Source organism: Euprymna scolopes, chromosome 20 (genome assembly GCF_053919585.1).
Source record: "Euprymna scolopes isolate OS-2025 chromosome 20, ASM5391958v1, whole genome shotgun sequence".
Taxonomy (NCBI): domain Eukaryota; kingdom Metazoa; phylum Mollusca; class Cephalopoda; order Sepiida; family Sepiolidae; genus Euprymna; species Euprymna scolopes.
The window spans coordinates 82,722,098-82,739,874 of record NC_136501.1 but is presented as its reverse complement, the minus strand read 5'-3'; the positions used below and the strand labels follow the sequence as shown (position 1 = coordinate 82,739,874).

Here is a 17,777-nt window from a genome sequence, read left to right as displayed (position 1 = left end):
AAATTAAAACAAAGTGAGAATCACACATTGGTAAAACATGTGAAGCTAGAATAGCGGGTGGCATTTAATATAATTAATATAATATATCAAAAGTTTGTTAAAAAAAACATGAAGGGCATAAAGGTTTTATCAAGAAAATTAATTTGTACAACAGTATTACTGGACAAATATTTAACACAATCAGATCTTTCTTAGCTAAAACAAAGATCTAAATAGTTATCAATGTCTAGAGATCCAAACAACTTGACATTAATGCAGATGTACTCCATGGAGGCATGTTCGATACATGAACCTTTATTATTTCTGATTTTCATAAACGATCTCCCCACTGCAATCACGTTAAAAATGGGTATATTTGCAGATGACACTACACACGATTCTCAACATGAGGGTAAATTGAATGCACACATATCCATGAAAATAGCTGAATCTTGACTTGCAGCATGTAATGAAATGCCACATATAAATTGGATGGTTGCATGTCATGCAAGACAGTTCCTTTCCTTTAACAATTATGAGGAATTTTATCAACCAACATGATTGATAAAACCTTTCCCAAGAGTCAAACATTCAAACTCCTCAACTAGACATTCGCAGGTAACATGAATTGTAATAAATATATAGAAGATACTGCCAAGTCTGTTAAAAAGAAGGTGGACTCTCTCTATGAAGCTAGAAAACTTGACATGCTTGCTAGTATTCTCTATCTCTACAAAGCCACTATTCACCCATCGAGTATTGTTGTTATATTTGGGCAAATCTTTCAAAAACTGTTAAATGAGTCTCTAACCCAAGAGCTTCCATACTGTTTAGTAAGCTTCAACTATGTCCCATCAGCACAACTGTGCTGATTTCATTTATTGCTGCACGTTTGCTATATTAACATAAATACATGCTCGACAACTCAGCAAGCAGCAAAATCAAACCCCTTCACTGTAAAGGTTCCCAGATGCTGGAAGGTTTTCTACTCTAATAGATTCTTATCTTAAACCGTTTGTTTTTAAAATTCCTTTCCTGCTCCTTGACTGCATCAAAATCTGGAAATTGAAATGCATCTAAATGCACAACTCTCCACTTTGAACTGATATATTTATGTGAAAATATGTTTCTTCAATTATTTTTCACCTTTTATTTATACCAATACTTTAATTTATGAAGCTCAATGTAATTACAGAGCATATAGCAAATAAATGACAAAAGTCTATATTCCAAATTTCAAGATATTGACCATCTTACTATTTATTCCTTTAAATATGTCGACATGCACAATTCTTGACAGCACCTGTTTCATAGCACAAAATTCATTTAATTATCATATTAATCAATAAATTTATTTTGCCCTTAATTCATCAAAAGAAAAAGCACTTATCCATTTTAAAAGAAAATAAATGCATATGGGCATTATTACAAAGTTTGAAAATGGCATAATAAAAGAAAAAAAGGTAATTGCAACTTCTCTCCCCATTTTCTGTTTTTGAAATTTGGAATATAGACACATATAGTCATTTATTTGTTTATATATATATATATATATATATATATACACACACACACACATTGATAGCAAGCATACTGGCGAGTGAAATCACAAACTGCTACTAATGTATAAATGCAATGTCTTTGTGTAACCAAATGGAGTTTCCAGCGTTTGACAATCTTTATCATTGTAATTTTACTTACCGTAGCAGCAGCAGCCAAATGGCAAAGGGGTTATAAACGCTGTCATTTATGCAGTCGGGTTTCAATCCTAACTTGAAGCAGCTGCTTATCTAGTTGCACTAAAGAATTTCTTTTCTTCTGATTATTTAAGATAAACAATTTTTATTTTATTTCCCTTCGAATGTTAATTCATAAAACAAAATATGTTTTGGTTGTTAATCTAATTTTCCCATTATTTCTTTACTTCCTTTATATACCTCTATTTCTACTATTATATAAAACTCACTTTGTGTGTGTGTGTGTGTGTTGGTGAGTTCCTTCCCTCCTTATAGGTTCCGAAATGGCTGAGCCTATCTTTTGTAAATTTCACACAAAGCTAATTTATATGCCTGGCAGTGTTCTTAGATATGTTTTATACAGAAATTCATCTGATAAGTATCAAAAATCAAAAAGTCTGATCCTAATATCTTATAGATAAAAAAATAATTTTTATAGGGGAATATTTCAGGTTGCACCGGCAAGGGAGATAATAAAATCTCAACAAATAGTTTCTTCTTAGAAAAAACAGATTTATTGACATCTGAAAGCCTAGCTCAGTGGTAGAGCATTCGACTACAGATTGAATGATCTCGTGTTCAAGCCCGGATGTACCTTATCATATTAATTTTTTCTTATTAATGAATTCAATTTACGATAAAAGAAGAGGTATCATTTAAAATCACCGCAAATCATTTTCTTGTTTGCATATTTTAAAAGTAAACATTAATCAGAAGTGACGTTTCCAGGGCATTCATTGTTAAGCCTAAATATCAGCTGACGTGATAAAAACACAAAGAGAATTTGATGAATTATTATTATCATTATTTATTTTATTTATTTTTTTTTTTTTTTTGCAAATTAGTCTACCAGTCAAATTATTCCTCGTAATATATAATATTCAATAGAGGATTGGTTCTATAATAATACATACGCAATCTGCATAAATTAAAATATCATGTTTAAGCATATTGTATGACCGAGCAGCACTGGGCATGCATCTATATAAATAAAAATGTAAAAGTATGTTTGTGAGTAACCGATAATCTAAATAACCACTGGGCCGATTGATTCAACGTTTTGGTATAGTATTTTTATCGTACTCATGCGTGTTTTTATATATGTCTTTTTAATTATAACATTAAACTTAATTTTTATTTAATAAATTAGGTGGTTTTCTTTGTAACGATGTTGCCATTCACCAGTCATGTGACATCACTAAAAGGAACTTTCAGTCAACATCAGTATCTTGCTTAATGCAAACAGAATTTGTTTACGATAGAAATGTTTCAAAAATTTTAAATGGGTAAAATTTAATCACATGATTATTGAAAATGTATGTGCGCTTTCCTGTCAATTATTCATCAAAAATGGATATTAGCAGCAATTACTAATTCATGTTTTTACTATTCAAGAAATTAAAGATCCAATATATATAATATATTTAATATAGCATATTTGTTCAGTGACTAATGAGATTCTTATTTAAGTCACCAAATTATTTCAAGTGAAACGGGTTTAGGAATTTATATCTAAACCTAAATATTATTTTTACTTAAAAAATAACATTAATACACTAAGCTATAGCAAGTTTCATTGTGAAATCACCACAAACTTCTAATCTTTTTACATTATATTAGAAACTGAGCGATCCCTAAAAATCTTTAAATATTGAATTTTTGGCATTTAAAAAAAATTGCAAAAGCTGGTAGCTGAGTGTCAAATCAATAATAATATGTTGAAAATATTTCAAAAAAAAAAAAAACGAAAAGAACCTTTCCTAACTATATGGGCAACAATTTGGTTTTGTGTTTACCTTGAGTGTTTCCAATGAAGGGGATCTATTAGAAACTGAGCACCCCTTAAAAATCTTTAAATATTAAATTTTTTGCATTTTAGTTAAATTTGTTAGTTTGCAATCACTAATAATCTGCTCAAAAAATTAAAAAAAGACAAAATTTTAAAAAATAGCTCACTTGCAGAATTTGACACAGATCTTCAGATTTCCCATCAATTATGGCTCAGGCGTGACCAGCAATTACCGGATTAAGCCAAGCATTGTTCAAATGTTGAAACACTAAATCAGCATTTTTTTTTTTTTGTATTTTGTATAAAAAATGTAATTTATTATTTCTTGGATGATGGGGGATATTTTTTCTGTTTATTTTTTTAACATCTGTTGACAAAAAATAATTTATAAATTCACTTGAAAAACTTTTCTGTACTTTCACCTAACAATTTGCGATTTTCATAAAAGGCATTCATTTTTTCTTATAAGAGAACTTTTGTTTACAAAAAAAAAGTTTACTGCCAATTTTTTTTATAAAACACAAAAAATGTAAGTTTTCTTGAAAAAAAAAACTTTCACCTAATAATTTACGGTAAAATAAATTCATCTTTTCTTGGAAAAAAAACAACTTTTGTCGATAAAAAAAATTGCAAAAAATTAATAAATAGTAAATAAACAATACAAAATGTAACTTTTCTTGAGGAAATATATATATATATATATATATATATATATTCAGTAAATTTACATAAGGTTTTCATTATTTTTTTATTTATTGTATTTCTATTTTTTCTGGTTTGCTTGTTTTGAAATTCGTCTGCATCTGTTACTTTGCTCAGCTTAATCCGGTGACTACTGGTCGAGTACAAACCATAATTGACGAAAAATTCTGAGGATCCAGGTCAAATTCTGCAAGAGTACCAAAAAAATATATACAGGGTGTTCATTGTACAGGTCGGTCGATAAAAAGGGTGCTTCTTCATTATTGTAGTGAAATCAGCCAGCGGAAAAGTTGATATTTAATTTTAAAAATCCATGATAACAACTCTGTGTCAATTTCAACAATAAATAATGTTATCTACTTAATTGTCATATCATAATTATTAAAGTCTTCCATGATTCAACAAAAAAAAATGATTTTGGCTATGTTTGTTTTGTCACATAACATGTGACGTAAACACAAGGTAAGCAAGCTACAATTTCTAATTTCTTCAAAAACTATTTTCTTTAATAATTAATTTTTTGCATTATTGTTTTTCGTAAGTTTTGGATATTTTCATTACTGCAACATGGCAATTCAGTAGATACTATTAGTTTCACTTGTAAATCAATATTTTGATTTCTGAATTTCGCTACAATAACAAGGAAGAAAAAAAATGTTTACGAATATTCTCATTAATTATATTTCAAAGCAACATATTTTCTCCAAACAAATGTGCAAAAATAAGGATATTTATTTAAATAAAAAAAATAAAATGCCAAACTATTTCCCTTTTTTTTTAAACTTATCCTACTGCGGCTCTCTATCATCCCCACAACAGTGGAGTTACTATCTTTAAAAGCATATCTGAGAAAATTGACCATGTCCTATCTGCTTATCCTTGAGCTAACATTCACGTATGTGAAGACTTCAATGTTCACAATGTGGAATGGTTAACCTACTCAAACAAGACTGATGATGAGGGAAGGTTTTGTCACGATTTCTCCATTGCTTATACCTTATTCAGATTGTTCACGAACACACTCGTGTGCCTGACACTGACGGCCAGTATGCAAGTCTCCTAGACCTTTTTCTCACAACTTGCCCTGAACTATGTTCAGTTTCCATTTTGTCTCCACTGGAATCTTCCGACCACTCTGTTGCATCAGCTGAAATAAAAATGAAATGTAATAAATCCTCAGACATACCTCTCCATCGTATAGTATATCGATACTCCATGGCTGACTGGGATAGCTAGGATCGATACTCCATGGCTGACTGGGACATTTATATCAGATCTACCTCTGCATACGATGTTTAAAAAGGATGTGTCCTCTATAGTATCAGACCTGATGGAATAGTTAATTGTAGGTATAGACCGTTTCATACCTTCAAAAAAAGTTCCAGCAAAAACCTAACAGCCAGCCATGATTCTCTGCAGAATGTCTTGCTGCCATTGCGCACAGAAATCACTTTTTCCATTACTTCCAATGTAATAGATGTACTCAGACTAAATCTGCTTTCAGGACTGCCAGCAACCACTGCAAAAAAATAATAAAGAATGCAAAAGAGTTGTATGCTCAGCCGTTCAATCCAAAATAGTTGAGCAGCAGTTTGGTTCCCACCAGTTTTGGCAAATAGCAAATAGAATCCTGAACAGAAGCGTGTGCTCTATCCCAACTATCATCAATGGACCTGAGGTAATCTCGTCAGCATCAGACAAAGCAAAACTCTTTGCCAAGGACTTTGCAGCTAATTCTACCCTTTGCGACCAAGGCAGCCAACCCCCAATATTTCCTCCTGTATCAGAAAACACGCTATGTGACATACAAATATCTGTACGTGATGTTGCCAAGTTAATCAAAAACCTTGATTCCAGTAAAGCAACTCGCCCTGACAGCATTCCAATTATAGTGCTCAAAAAACTTCACCCAGAACTAGCTCCCATACTTACAAAGCTGTTTAAGTGTTGTCTTAAGGAGAATTGCTTCCCAACACCCTGGAAAATCTTATCAGTATGCCCTGTATTTAAGAATTCAGGCTATCGCTCATCTCTCTCTCTCAGTGCAGGTCAATAAGTCTCCTGTTCATCATGAGTAAGTTGCTGGAATCTGTGTTAAATACAGAAGTAATCAACCATCTCAACAAAAATAACCTTCCTAGTGACACGCAATATGGTTTCTATTCTGCTAGATCTACAGCAAATGTGCTTACAGCTATACCTCATAGGATTAGCGAATCTCTCGACAGAGGCAACCTTTCTAGGATAATTGCTCTTGACATATCAAAGGCCTTTGATAAGTTATGGCATAAAGGTTTACTTCATAAGATCTCCAGCTACGGTATAGCTGGAAATGTCTTCTCAATTATTAAATCATTTCTCTCTAATAGGTTCATAAGAGTAGTAGTTGATGGGCAGAAATCAGAAGCTCACAGTATTAATGCTGGAGTTCCTCAGGGTTCCATCCTGGGCCCAACTCTCTTTCTGATCTACATTAATGATCTTCCAAATCACATCCTTACATCATTCGTAGATATTTATGCTGATGACACCATCATTTATGGTAGCACATCAAAGATCATAAATGACCAAGTTCTCTGTGATTCTCTCTCCTCTGATTTGAGCACGTGGTACAATGGGGAAAGAGGTGGCTGGTTACTTTTAATGCATCTAAAACCAAGCTTCTATCTTTACATCATCAACACTCTGATCCCCATCTGGCATCAATTGAAATGAATGGCTCTCGTCTTGGGGAGGCTTCATGTTTTGACAAGCTTCTGGGCCTGACCTTTACTCCTGATCTGAAATGGAACACATACATCAAATTCGTTGCCAAGGTCGCTGAAAAAATAGTGGGTGTCCTTTTATCGATCCAGTAGATATCTCACTGCTGATGCAATTCTCTATCTTTATATAAGAGCCAGGTACGTCCAAGGATGGAGTAGTGTTGCCACATCTAGGTAGGAGCTGCTAGAAAGGACTTATCCTGCCTTGATAGAGTTCAAAATAGACTTTGCAGTCTAGTAAGGGATGCCCTTTTCTATCCCTGCAACCTCTGTCTCTGCTTTTTCATTATTTTCATGGCAAGTGCTCATCTGAGCTCCAATCAATGGTCCCTCCCTCGCCAAACTTTCACAAGAAACACTCATCTAGCTGAAAACACTATCAATAATTTCCCCACTCTTTATCTGTGCCTAAACCTAAGCATAGATTCCATGAACAAAGTTTCTTTCTCAGAACTGCACGCCTGTGGAACTGTCTTCCGTTTGGCTGCTTTCCAGCTAACTACAATATGGTTGTCTTCAAGTCCAATGTAAACAAGTTGTTGATGAACCGTTCCCCTTAAGTTAACAAATTTACTGAATTTCCATTACTAGTGATTACTATATTGTCCAACTGACTACTGTACACTCTTCAACCCTTCTCCCAGAGCGAGTGGCCTCTAGGCCTTGATAAGTGGTGATGCAAAAAAAATAAAACATTTTTACATTCTTTTTTCTTTTTTTTCCTTCTGAATTATCATCAGTCTCCCACTTACTTTGTTAGTTTATTCTTTAAAAAGTTTTCGCTTCAATTTTTCCATCGATTTATTTTTATAAAACACTATACTTTCATACAAAAAAAAAAATCAGCCAAATTTTTTAATTTACCGGATTTTCCAGCGTCAAAATCAAGTTTCTCCCTATTTTTCGATCAGCTCACCACATTTATCAAAATTTGCTTTTATTTCTGAACAATTTTTTTTAATAATTTACTTATTATAATAATTTACTCATTATAATGATTTACTTATTATAATGATTTACTCATTATAATAATTTACTCATTATAATGATTTACTTATTATAATGATTTACTTATTATAATGATTTACTCATTATAATAATTTACTCATTATAATGATTTACTTATTATAATGATTTACTTATTATAATGATTTACTCATTATAATGATTTACTTATTATAATAATTTACTCATTATAATAATTTACTCATTATAATGATTTACTTATTATAATGATTTACTTATTATAATGATTTACTCATTATAATGATTTACTTATTATAATGATTTACTCATTATAATAATTTACTCATTATAATGATTTACTTATTATAATGATTTACTTATTATAATGATTTACTCATTATAATGATTTACTTATTATAATGATTTACTCATTATAATAATTTACTCATTATAATGATTTACTTATTATAATGATTTACTTATTATAATAATTTACTCATTATAATGATTTACTTATTATAATGATTTACTTATTATAATGATTTACTTATTATAATGATTTACTTATTATAATGATTTACTCATTATAATAATTTACTCATTATAATGATTTACTTATTATAATGATTTACTTATTATAATAATTTACTCATTATAATGATTTACTTATTATAATGATTTACTTATTATAATGATTTACTCATTATAATGATTTACTTATTATAATGATTTACTCATTATAATAATTTACTCATTATAATGATTTACTTATTATAATGATTTACTTATTATAATGATTTACTCATTATAATGATTTACTCATTATAATGATTTACTCATTATAATGATTTACTTATTATAATGATTTACTTATTATAATAATTTACTTATTATAATGATTTACTTATTATAATGATTTACTCATTATAATGATTTACTCATTATAATGATTTACTCATTATAATGATTTACTCATTATAATGATTTACTTATTATAATAATTTACTTATTATAATGATTTACTCATTATAATGATTTACTCATTATAATGATTTACTCATTATAATGATTTACTTATTATAATAATTTACTCATTATAATAATTTACTCATTATAATAATTTACTTATTATAATGATTTACTCATTATAATGATTTACTTATTATAATAATTTACTCATTATAATGATTTACTTATTATAATGATTTACTTATTATAATGATTTACTTATTATAATGATTTACTTATTATAATGATTTACTTATTATAATGATTTACTCATTATAATGATTTACTTATTATAATGATTTACTTATTATAATAATCTACTCATTATAATGATTTACTTATTATAATGATTTACTTATTATAATAATTTACTCATTATAATAATTTACTCATTATAATAATTTACTTATTATAATGATTTACTCATTATAATGATTTACTTATTATAATGATTTACTCATTATAATGATTTACTTATTATAATAATTTACTCATTATAATAATTTACTTATTATAATGATTTACTTATTATAATGATTTACTTATTATAATGATTTACTCATTATAATGATTTACTTATTATAATGATTTACTCATTATAATGATTTACTTATTATAATAATTTACTCATTATAATAATTTACTTATTATAATAATTTACTTATTATAATAATTTACTCATTATAATAATTTACTTATTATAATGATTTACTCATTATAATGATTTACTTATTATAATGATTTACTCATTATAATGATTTACTTATTATAATAATTTACTCATTATAATAATTTACTTATTATAATGATTTACTTATTATAATGATTTACTTAGTATAATGATTTACTTATTATAATGATTTACTTATTATAATAATTTACTTATTATAATAATTTACTTATTATAATAATTTACTTATTATAATGATTTACTTATTATAATAATTTACTTATTATAATGATTTACTTATTATAATGATTTACTTATTATAATGATTTACTTATTATAATAATTTACTTATTATAATGATTTACTTATTATAATAATTTACTTATTATAATAATTTACTTATTATAATGATTTACTCATTATAATGATTTACTCATTATAATAATTTACTCATTATAATGATTTACTTATTATAATAATTTACTTATTATAATAATTTACTCATTATAATGATTTACTCATTATAATGATTTACTCATTATAATACTTTACTCATTATAATAATTTACTCATTATAATGATTTACTCATTATAATAATTTACTCATTATAATGATTTACTCATTATAATGATTTACTTATTATAATGATTTACTCATTATAATGATTTACTTATTATAATAATTTACTTATTATAATGATTTACTCATTATAATGATTTACTCATTATAATAATTTACTCATTATAATAATTTACTCATTATAATGATTTACTTATTATAATGATTTACTTATTATAATGATTTACTCATTATAATGATTTACTTATTATAATACTTTACTTATTATAATGATTTACTCATTATAATAATTTACTCATTATAATAATTTACTCATTATAATAATTTACTCATTATAATGATTTACTCATTATAATGATTTACTCATTATAATAATTTACTTATTATAATGATTTACTTATTATAATGATTTACTCATTATAATGATTTACTCATTATAATGATTTACTTATTATAATGATTTACTTATTATAATGATTTACTTATTATAATGATTTACTCATTATAATAATTTACTCATCATAATGATTTACTCATTATAATAATTTACTCATTATAATAATTTACTTATTATAATGATTTACTTATTATAATAATTTACTTATTATAATAATTTACTTATTATAATGATTTACTCATTATAATGATTTACTTATTATAATAATTTACTCATTATAATGATTTACTTATTATAATAATTTACTTATTATAATAATTTACTCATTATAATAATTTACTTATTATAATAATTTACTCATTATAATAATTTACTTATTATAATGATTTACTTATTATAATAATTTACTCATTATAATGATTTACTCATTATAATGATTTACTCATTATAATGATTTACTTATTATAATGATTTACTCATTATAATGATTTACTCATTATAATAATTTACTTATTATAATGATTTACTTATTATAATGATTTACTTATTATAATGATTTACTCATTATAATGATTTACTCATTATAATGATTTACTTATTATAATAATTTACTCATTATAATGATTTACTCATTATAATGATTTACTCATTATAATGATTTACTCATTATAATAATTTACTTATTATAATGATTTACTTATTATAATGATTTACTTATTATAATAAGTAAATTATTATAATAGTCCGTAAATCACAACCTGTGAAAAGCACAACCACTTTTCATTCGATAACCTTATTTGGAATTACAAATATTACTATCATCACATTAAATATTGTTGCATAAGAAATCGGATGAAGAGAAGCCATTTGTTATAAGACAGTCTCTCAGTATAGACTATCTACATGCTTATAACTTATGAATCAGACAAGAAAGAAAAAACTTTGCATTTCTGAAATAACTAGCCTGGATGCCAGGTTTTTCCCGGGTGTTTAGAGGTGCGTTGAGCAAAAAAAAAAAAAAGTGGTAGTAGGCAGGCAGGCTCGAACCCGCACCACGAAGGAGGAAAAGAATGTGAAAAAAAAAAAATGTGACGTCTTTGCCGTTGCGTCCATTGCCAAACTGGAAGTGACGAAGGTTGAAATTAAGGCTAATCAATGAAAAAGAGGGGATGACTTTTAAAAATATTGGCGAAAAAAGCGACCCCTCCTTGTAGACAAGTGCCCAGTTGAGGGTGAAGGAGTTAATGATTTTAGCCAATTTTTTGATATTAGTCGTCCGAAGGGTCGAGCTTCAAAACGATACTTATCTTGTAAAAATCTGTCAAAAGTTTCAGGCAGACATACATACATACATTTAAACAGACAGGTGAGATTTATATTATAGATAATTAAAATGAGTGTTCATTATCTTTTGTTATGAAAATTTAAATTTTACAAGACATGTTCTAGATGACCACCTCTGCAATGATGACCTGCTTGCAACCCTTGAGCAAAGTTTTGGATCAACACACTCTTCCATTCTTATGATTTGGTTTGCTGACTGATCACTGCACTGAGTTCTCCAATTGTTCATGGATTGTTTTTGTACACAAGGTCTTGAAAAAACAAACATAGAAGTTTAATGGGTTGGAATTTAGTAAATGTGATGATCATTCTGGAATGTAGTATTTGCTAATCGATTGACCTGTAGAACGACAATCCAACCACACCATAGTGATGTTCAGTGTGTGGGAAGTTGCTCCAGCTAAACTATTATTCCTCTCATCACATGCCATGACATGCACCGAATGACTATAAAATGTGTTCAGCACCAAAAATCTTTATCGACCATCATCCTCTCTCCAACATCATTCTCAAACCAAAACAGCCCGATTATGTCGTGTTTTGAAATGGCGACCTACGTGTTGCACTTCACAGATGCAGCGACCTGTAAGGGACTATACCCGTTTGAAATCATCACAACATGCAGTTCTTGCTTGATTGAGAGAAGTAGGTTTAAGCACTGAATCATACATGGAGAAAATCTGCTATTGAGCATGCCATTTCTAAAATGGTGTGGTTATGCCACGTTTTAAGGTGGTGACCTATGCGATAAACTTTACAGAGTATAGTCACCTTTGAAGGACTTTATCTGGCATTTGAGTTCCCCAAAACACAAAATTCTTGCTGTAGACATTGGTTTAATGGAAATGGACTTCATCACTGATTCACACGTTTATTTTTTTTTTCCGTTTACATCATCTTCTTTAACGATTTGTCAAATGCTTTTCTATTTTCTATCAAACCTGAAAAGTACAAAATAATAACGCAAATAGTGGCAGAGTTGTTGATCTCCAAATGGGTCACATTTATATTGTGACAGGCTCTACTTGGGTTAGTGTTAATGTTTTTTTAGAATTGAAATGATTTGTCAAATTACAAAATGTTATGATTGACAGGATTTGATTTTGGTTCATCTCTGCCTTTGAGTTTCATCATGTGATTTAGTGAGGATTTGAAGTGATAAACAGTTGCGGTTTAGTATTTCGTTAAGAAACATTGCTATAAGAAATAATAGTAAAGTCAGATTTTCCATATCATCAAGCAATACAGCCAAGTTTAATGTTGACGACACATGAAATCATTAATAGAATCCACATTCCCTTTTACAATCCAACTATATTTGCGACAAGTAAACTTCAGTCTATGACTAAATTGTCCACCAAATTTCAATCATGAATGTCCAACAGTCTTTGTTTTGTCACCATATTATGCTATGTTTCAAATGAGCATCACTGCATTGCAAGTACATTTGGATACGACTGTTTCGGCTGTCATGGCTGCTTTCAGTTCACAAATAGTTTGGGATTGTTTTTGTTTATCTTTGGAATAATCCAATGACTGAAACTTAGTAGACAAGTCAGACAAAGTTTATTTGTATGAAATATGGTTGGACTGTAAAAAAGCATTGTGAATTTTGAATTCTGTTAATGATTGATTGGGTGGCATTTTGGAAGGGGGGGGGTCGTCCACTATTATTTTTGAGAGAACTCCGCAGATCCACAGATGAAAATTGGGAGAAAAGGGGTTATAGACCGGTGAGTGTGAATCCCATGCAGAATCACATCTACTAGTGATGAAACGATCACCAAAGTATCCCTGCATTATAAATGATGCTAAAACAAAGATTGAAATTTGGTGGACAAGTCAGGCATAAACTAAAACTAATTTGTACTAAATATGATTGGATTTTATTCACAATTATTAGGATTTGTGCTAATGTATCCAATTCACTATATTGATCCGTCAATGATAATAAATATGTTGATGATGAAATTAATTTATTGAAGAAAAAATTTTTATGATCACTTAAATTCATTCCTAAGATTTCTTCTGGCATTCGTAATTTTATTTCCAATAGTCACTCGAAATGTCTTTGGATCCATTGGTTCGATTCCATTTTTATCTGCAAATTCTTCAATGAACTCTGTAAAACAGAAAAACGCAAGAAATTACTGACAATTACTCAGACATTTTTCTTATTTAAATTATTTTGGAATGTGAAAGTTTTAATTATTTTTAAATGTGAAGGCTGTAATTATTTTTAAATGTGAAGGCTTCAATTATTTTTAAATGTGAAAGTTTTAATTATTTTTAAATGTGAAGGCTTTAATTATTTTTAAATTTGAAAGTTTTAATTATATTTAAATGTGAAAGCTTTAATTATTTTTAAATGTGAAGGCTTTAATTATTTTTAAATGTGAAGGCTTTAATTATTTTTAAATGTGAAAGTTTTGTATTCAACAAGTGATCAAATCTTTTAATCTTGATTTAATCTAAAATTAACAGGTCATGCTTCAGTATTCATCAAATCTAATAAATTTACATTATCCTTTTTCACTCTGTCAGTTGTGACACAATGAGGAATTTTCTGTTACAATATTGATTGATTTTATTAAATGAGCGATTTAATTCAAAAGTTCATATTCTTGTTTGAGTTACAACCCAAGAATACTTGAATGACTCCAATCGATTTGTTAAGCAGATGATGCTAAAACAAAGATTGTTGGATATTTATTGACACTGGAAAATCTTGTTATATATCAAGTAATAAATTTTGGAAAGCTTGAATTACAAATTTGTATTGAATTTTCACAGTATTTTTTAGGAGATTATTGCATGTTATGGTCAAGAGATTAATCACCAAAGAAAAATTATGTTGGAAAATTAAAAACGTCATAAATATAATTAGTTGTCAATAAACATCAAGGTGTGCTAATTTTGAAAAGACCCAATTCACATATTGTGAGTGAGGATTAAAATTCCATTGCTTAACTAATCATAAGCAGAAACTGCCATAGAGTTTGTGATTAGTGAATCACAAAACTTGTCTCAAGAGTTTGTAATAAAAGAATTAACATTTGAAGTGAATCAGATAAACTGAGAAAGGAACTAAAGTTGGCAAGATTCAAAAACAAATTCAAAATACTAAAAACTCTTTTTAAATTTGACCTTTTTTTTTTTTTTTTACACAGTGATCACCACTTATCAAGGCCCGGAAGCCACTCAGGGATAAGAGTTATTGCAAGTACATTACGTTAATGTGGAGATTTGATGAAGTGTTTACTTAAGGGGGCAGTTCATTAGGAATTTGTTAACATTGGACTTGAAGACATCCAAGTTGTAGTCCGGTGGGAAGCAGGCAGACGGAACAGAGTTCCACAGGCATGCAGTTCTAAGAAAGAAGCTTTGTTCATGGAATCCACGTTTTGATTTAGGCACAGATAAAGAGTGGGGGAAACTTTTGACAGTGGATTCAGCTAGACGGGTGTTTTTCGTGAAAGATTGGCGAGGGGGGACCAGAGATTGGAGTTCAGACGAGCACCTGCCATGGAAATAGCGATAAAACAAGGATAGGCTCGCAACGTCTCTTCTGTGGGAGAGAGGTTGCAGGGTAGAGAAAAGGGCATCCCCCACTAAGCCACGAAGTCTATTTTGTACTCTGTCAAGGCAGGATAGAGTGTTTTTAGCAGCTACTGCCCAGATATGGCAACAGTATTCCATCCTTGGACGTACTTGGCTTTTATATAGATAGAGAATTGCATCAGTAGTGAGATATCTTCTGGAGCGGTAGAAGGATCCCACCATCTTTCCAGCGACCTTGGCAACAGACTTGATGTACGTGTTCCATTTCAGATCAAGAGTAAAGGTCAAACCCAGAAGCTTGTCAAAACACGGGGCCTCACCCAGACGAGAGCCATCCATCACAATTGATGCCAGATGGGGATCAGAGCATTGATGATGTAAGGATAGGAGTTTGGTTTTGGATGCATTAAAGGTAACCAGCCACATCTTCCCCCACTGAACCACGCGCTCGAGATCAGAGGAGAGAATCAGAGAGAACTTTGTCATTTACAGCCTTTGATGGTCGTGTCATCAGCATAGATGTCAACGAATGATTTAAGTATGTGTTTAGGGAGGTCATTGATGTAGATCAGGAAGAGAGTTGGGCCTAGAATTGACCCCTGAGGGATTCCAGCATTTATATTGCACGCCTCCGATTTTTGTCCATCAACCACTACTCTTATGAGCCTATCGGAGAGAAATGATTTAATGATTGAGAAAACATTTCCAGTTATACCGTAGCTGGAAATCTTGTGAAGTAGACCCTTATGCCATACCTTGTCAAAGGCCTTTGATATGTCAAGAGCAATTGCCCTAGAAAGCAAGCCTTTGTCAAGAGATTCACTAATCCTGTGGGATATAACCGTCAGCACATCTGCGGTAGATCTTGCAGAGCGGAAACCATATTGTGTGTCATTAAGAAGGTTATTCCTGCTGAGGTGGTTGACTATTTCTCTATTTAATATGGATTCCAGCAACTTACTCATAACACACAGGAGACTTATTGGTCTGTACTGAGAGGGAGATGACTTATCACCTGAATTCTTAAATACAGGGCAAACTGATGAGGTCTTCCAGGGAGTCGGAAAGCACTTCTCCTTAAGGCAGCGCTTAAATAGTTTCGTAAGTATGGGAGCAAGTTCTGGTTGAAGCTTTTTTAACACTATAATTGGGATGCCATCAGGGCCAGTTGCTTTACTGGAATCTAGGTTCTTGATTAGCTTGGCGACCTCATGCACGGATATTTGTATGTTACCTAGCTTGTTCTGTGTTATAGGAGGAAATATGGGGAGTTGATGGCCTTCGTCGCATAGGGTAGAATTAGCTGCAAAGTTCTTTGCGAATAGTTTGGCCTTGTCTGACGCTGACAAGATGACCTCTGGTCCATTGATAATGGTTTTTTTTTTTTTTTTTTTTTTTTTACATAGGCATCACCACATTATCAAGGCCAAGAGGCCACTCAAGGATAAGGGTTAAAGAGTGTACAGTAAAAATTGGACAATATAGTAATCATTAGTAATGAAAATTTGGTAAATTTGATAACATATGGAACGTCTCATCAACAACTTATTTACGTTAGACTTGAACACAACCATATTGTAGTCAGCCGGAAAGCAGGAAAATGGAAGACAATTCCACAGGCGTGCAGTTCGAAGAAAGAAGCTTTGTTCATGGAATCTACGTTTAGGTTTAGGCACAGATAAAGAGTGGGGGGAATTATTGATAGTGTTTTCAGCTAGATGAGTGTTTCTTGTGAAAGTTAGACTGAAGCTCAGTCGAACACTTTCCATGAAAATAACGATACATCAGAGACAAACTCGAAACATCTCTTCTGTGAGATAGAGGTTGCAAGGAAGAGAAAAGGACATCTCCTACGAGGCTACGAAGTCTATTTTGAACTCTATCAAGGCAGGCCAAGTCCTTTCTAGCAGCTCCTGCCCAGATGTGGCAACAGTATTCCATCCTTGGACGTACCTGGCTCTTATATAGATAGAGAATAGCATCAGCAGTGAGATATTTACCAGATCGATAGAAAGATCCCACCATTTTTCCAGCGGCCTTGGCAACAGATTTGATGTACGTGTTCCATTTAAGATCAGGAGTAATGGTCAAGCCCAGAAGCTTGTCAAAACTTGAGGCCTCCTGAAGACGAGAGCCATTCATTTCAATTGATGCCAGATGTGGATTAGAATGTTGATGATGTAAAGAGAGAAGCTTGGTTTTAGATGCATTAAAAGTAACCAGCCACTCCTTTCCCCATTGTACTACGTGCTCAAGATCAGAAGAGAGAAAAAAAACAAA

The 17,777-nt window shown here is 30.3% G+C and overlaps 2 protein-coding genes across 4 annotated transcripts in view; one reads left to right on the top strand and one right to left on the bottom strand.

Annotated features, from left to right (window-relative positions):
- The window catches only part of LOC145241499 (serine/threonine-protein kinase 33-like), a 306,331-nt gene that overhangs the window by 71,531 nt on the left and 217,023 nt on the right, over window positions 1–17,777 (top strand). The window lies entirely within an intron of this gene.
- LOC145241501 (uncharacterized) overlaps window positions 13,896–17,777 on the bottom strand; it is a 38,734-nt gene continuing 34,852 nt past the window's right edge. For both annotated transcript variants that reach the window (XM_080104520.1, XM_080104519.1), the window contains exon 6: window positions 13,896–14,058. In XM_080104520.1, the coding sequence (XP_079960646.1) occupies window positions 13,937–14,058 (122 nt within the window). In that variant the 3' untranslated portion in view covers window positions 13,896–13,936. The remainder of the gene's footprint in view (window positions 14,059–17,777) is intronic.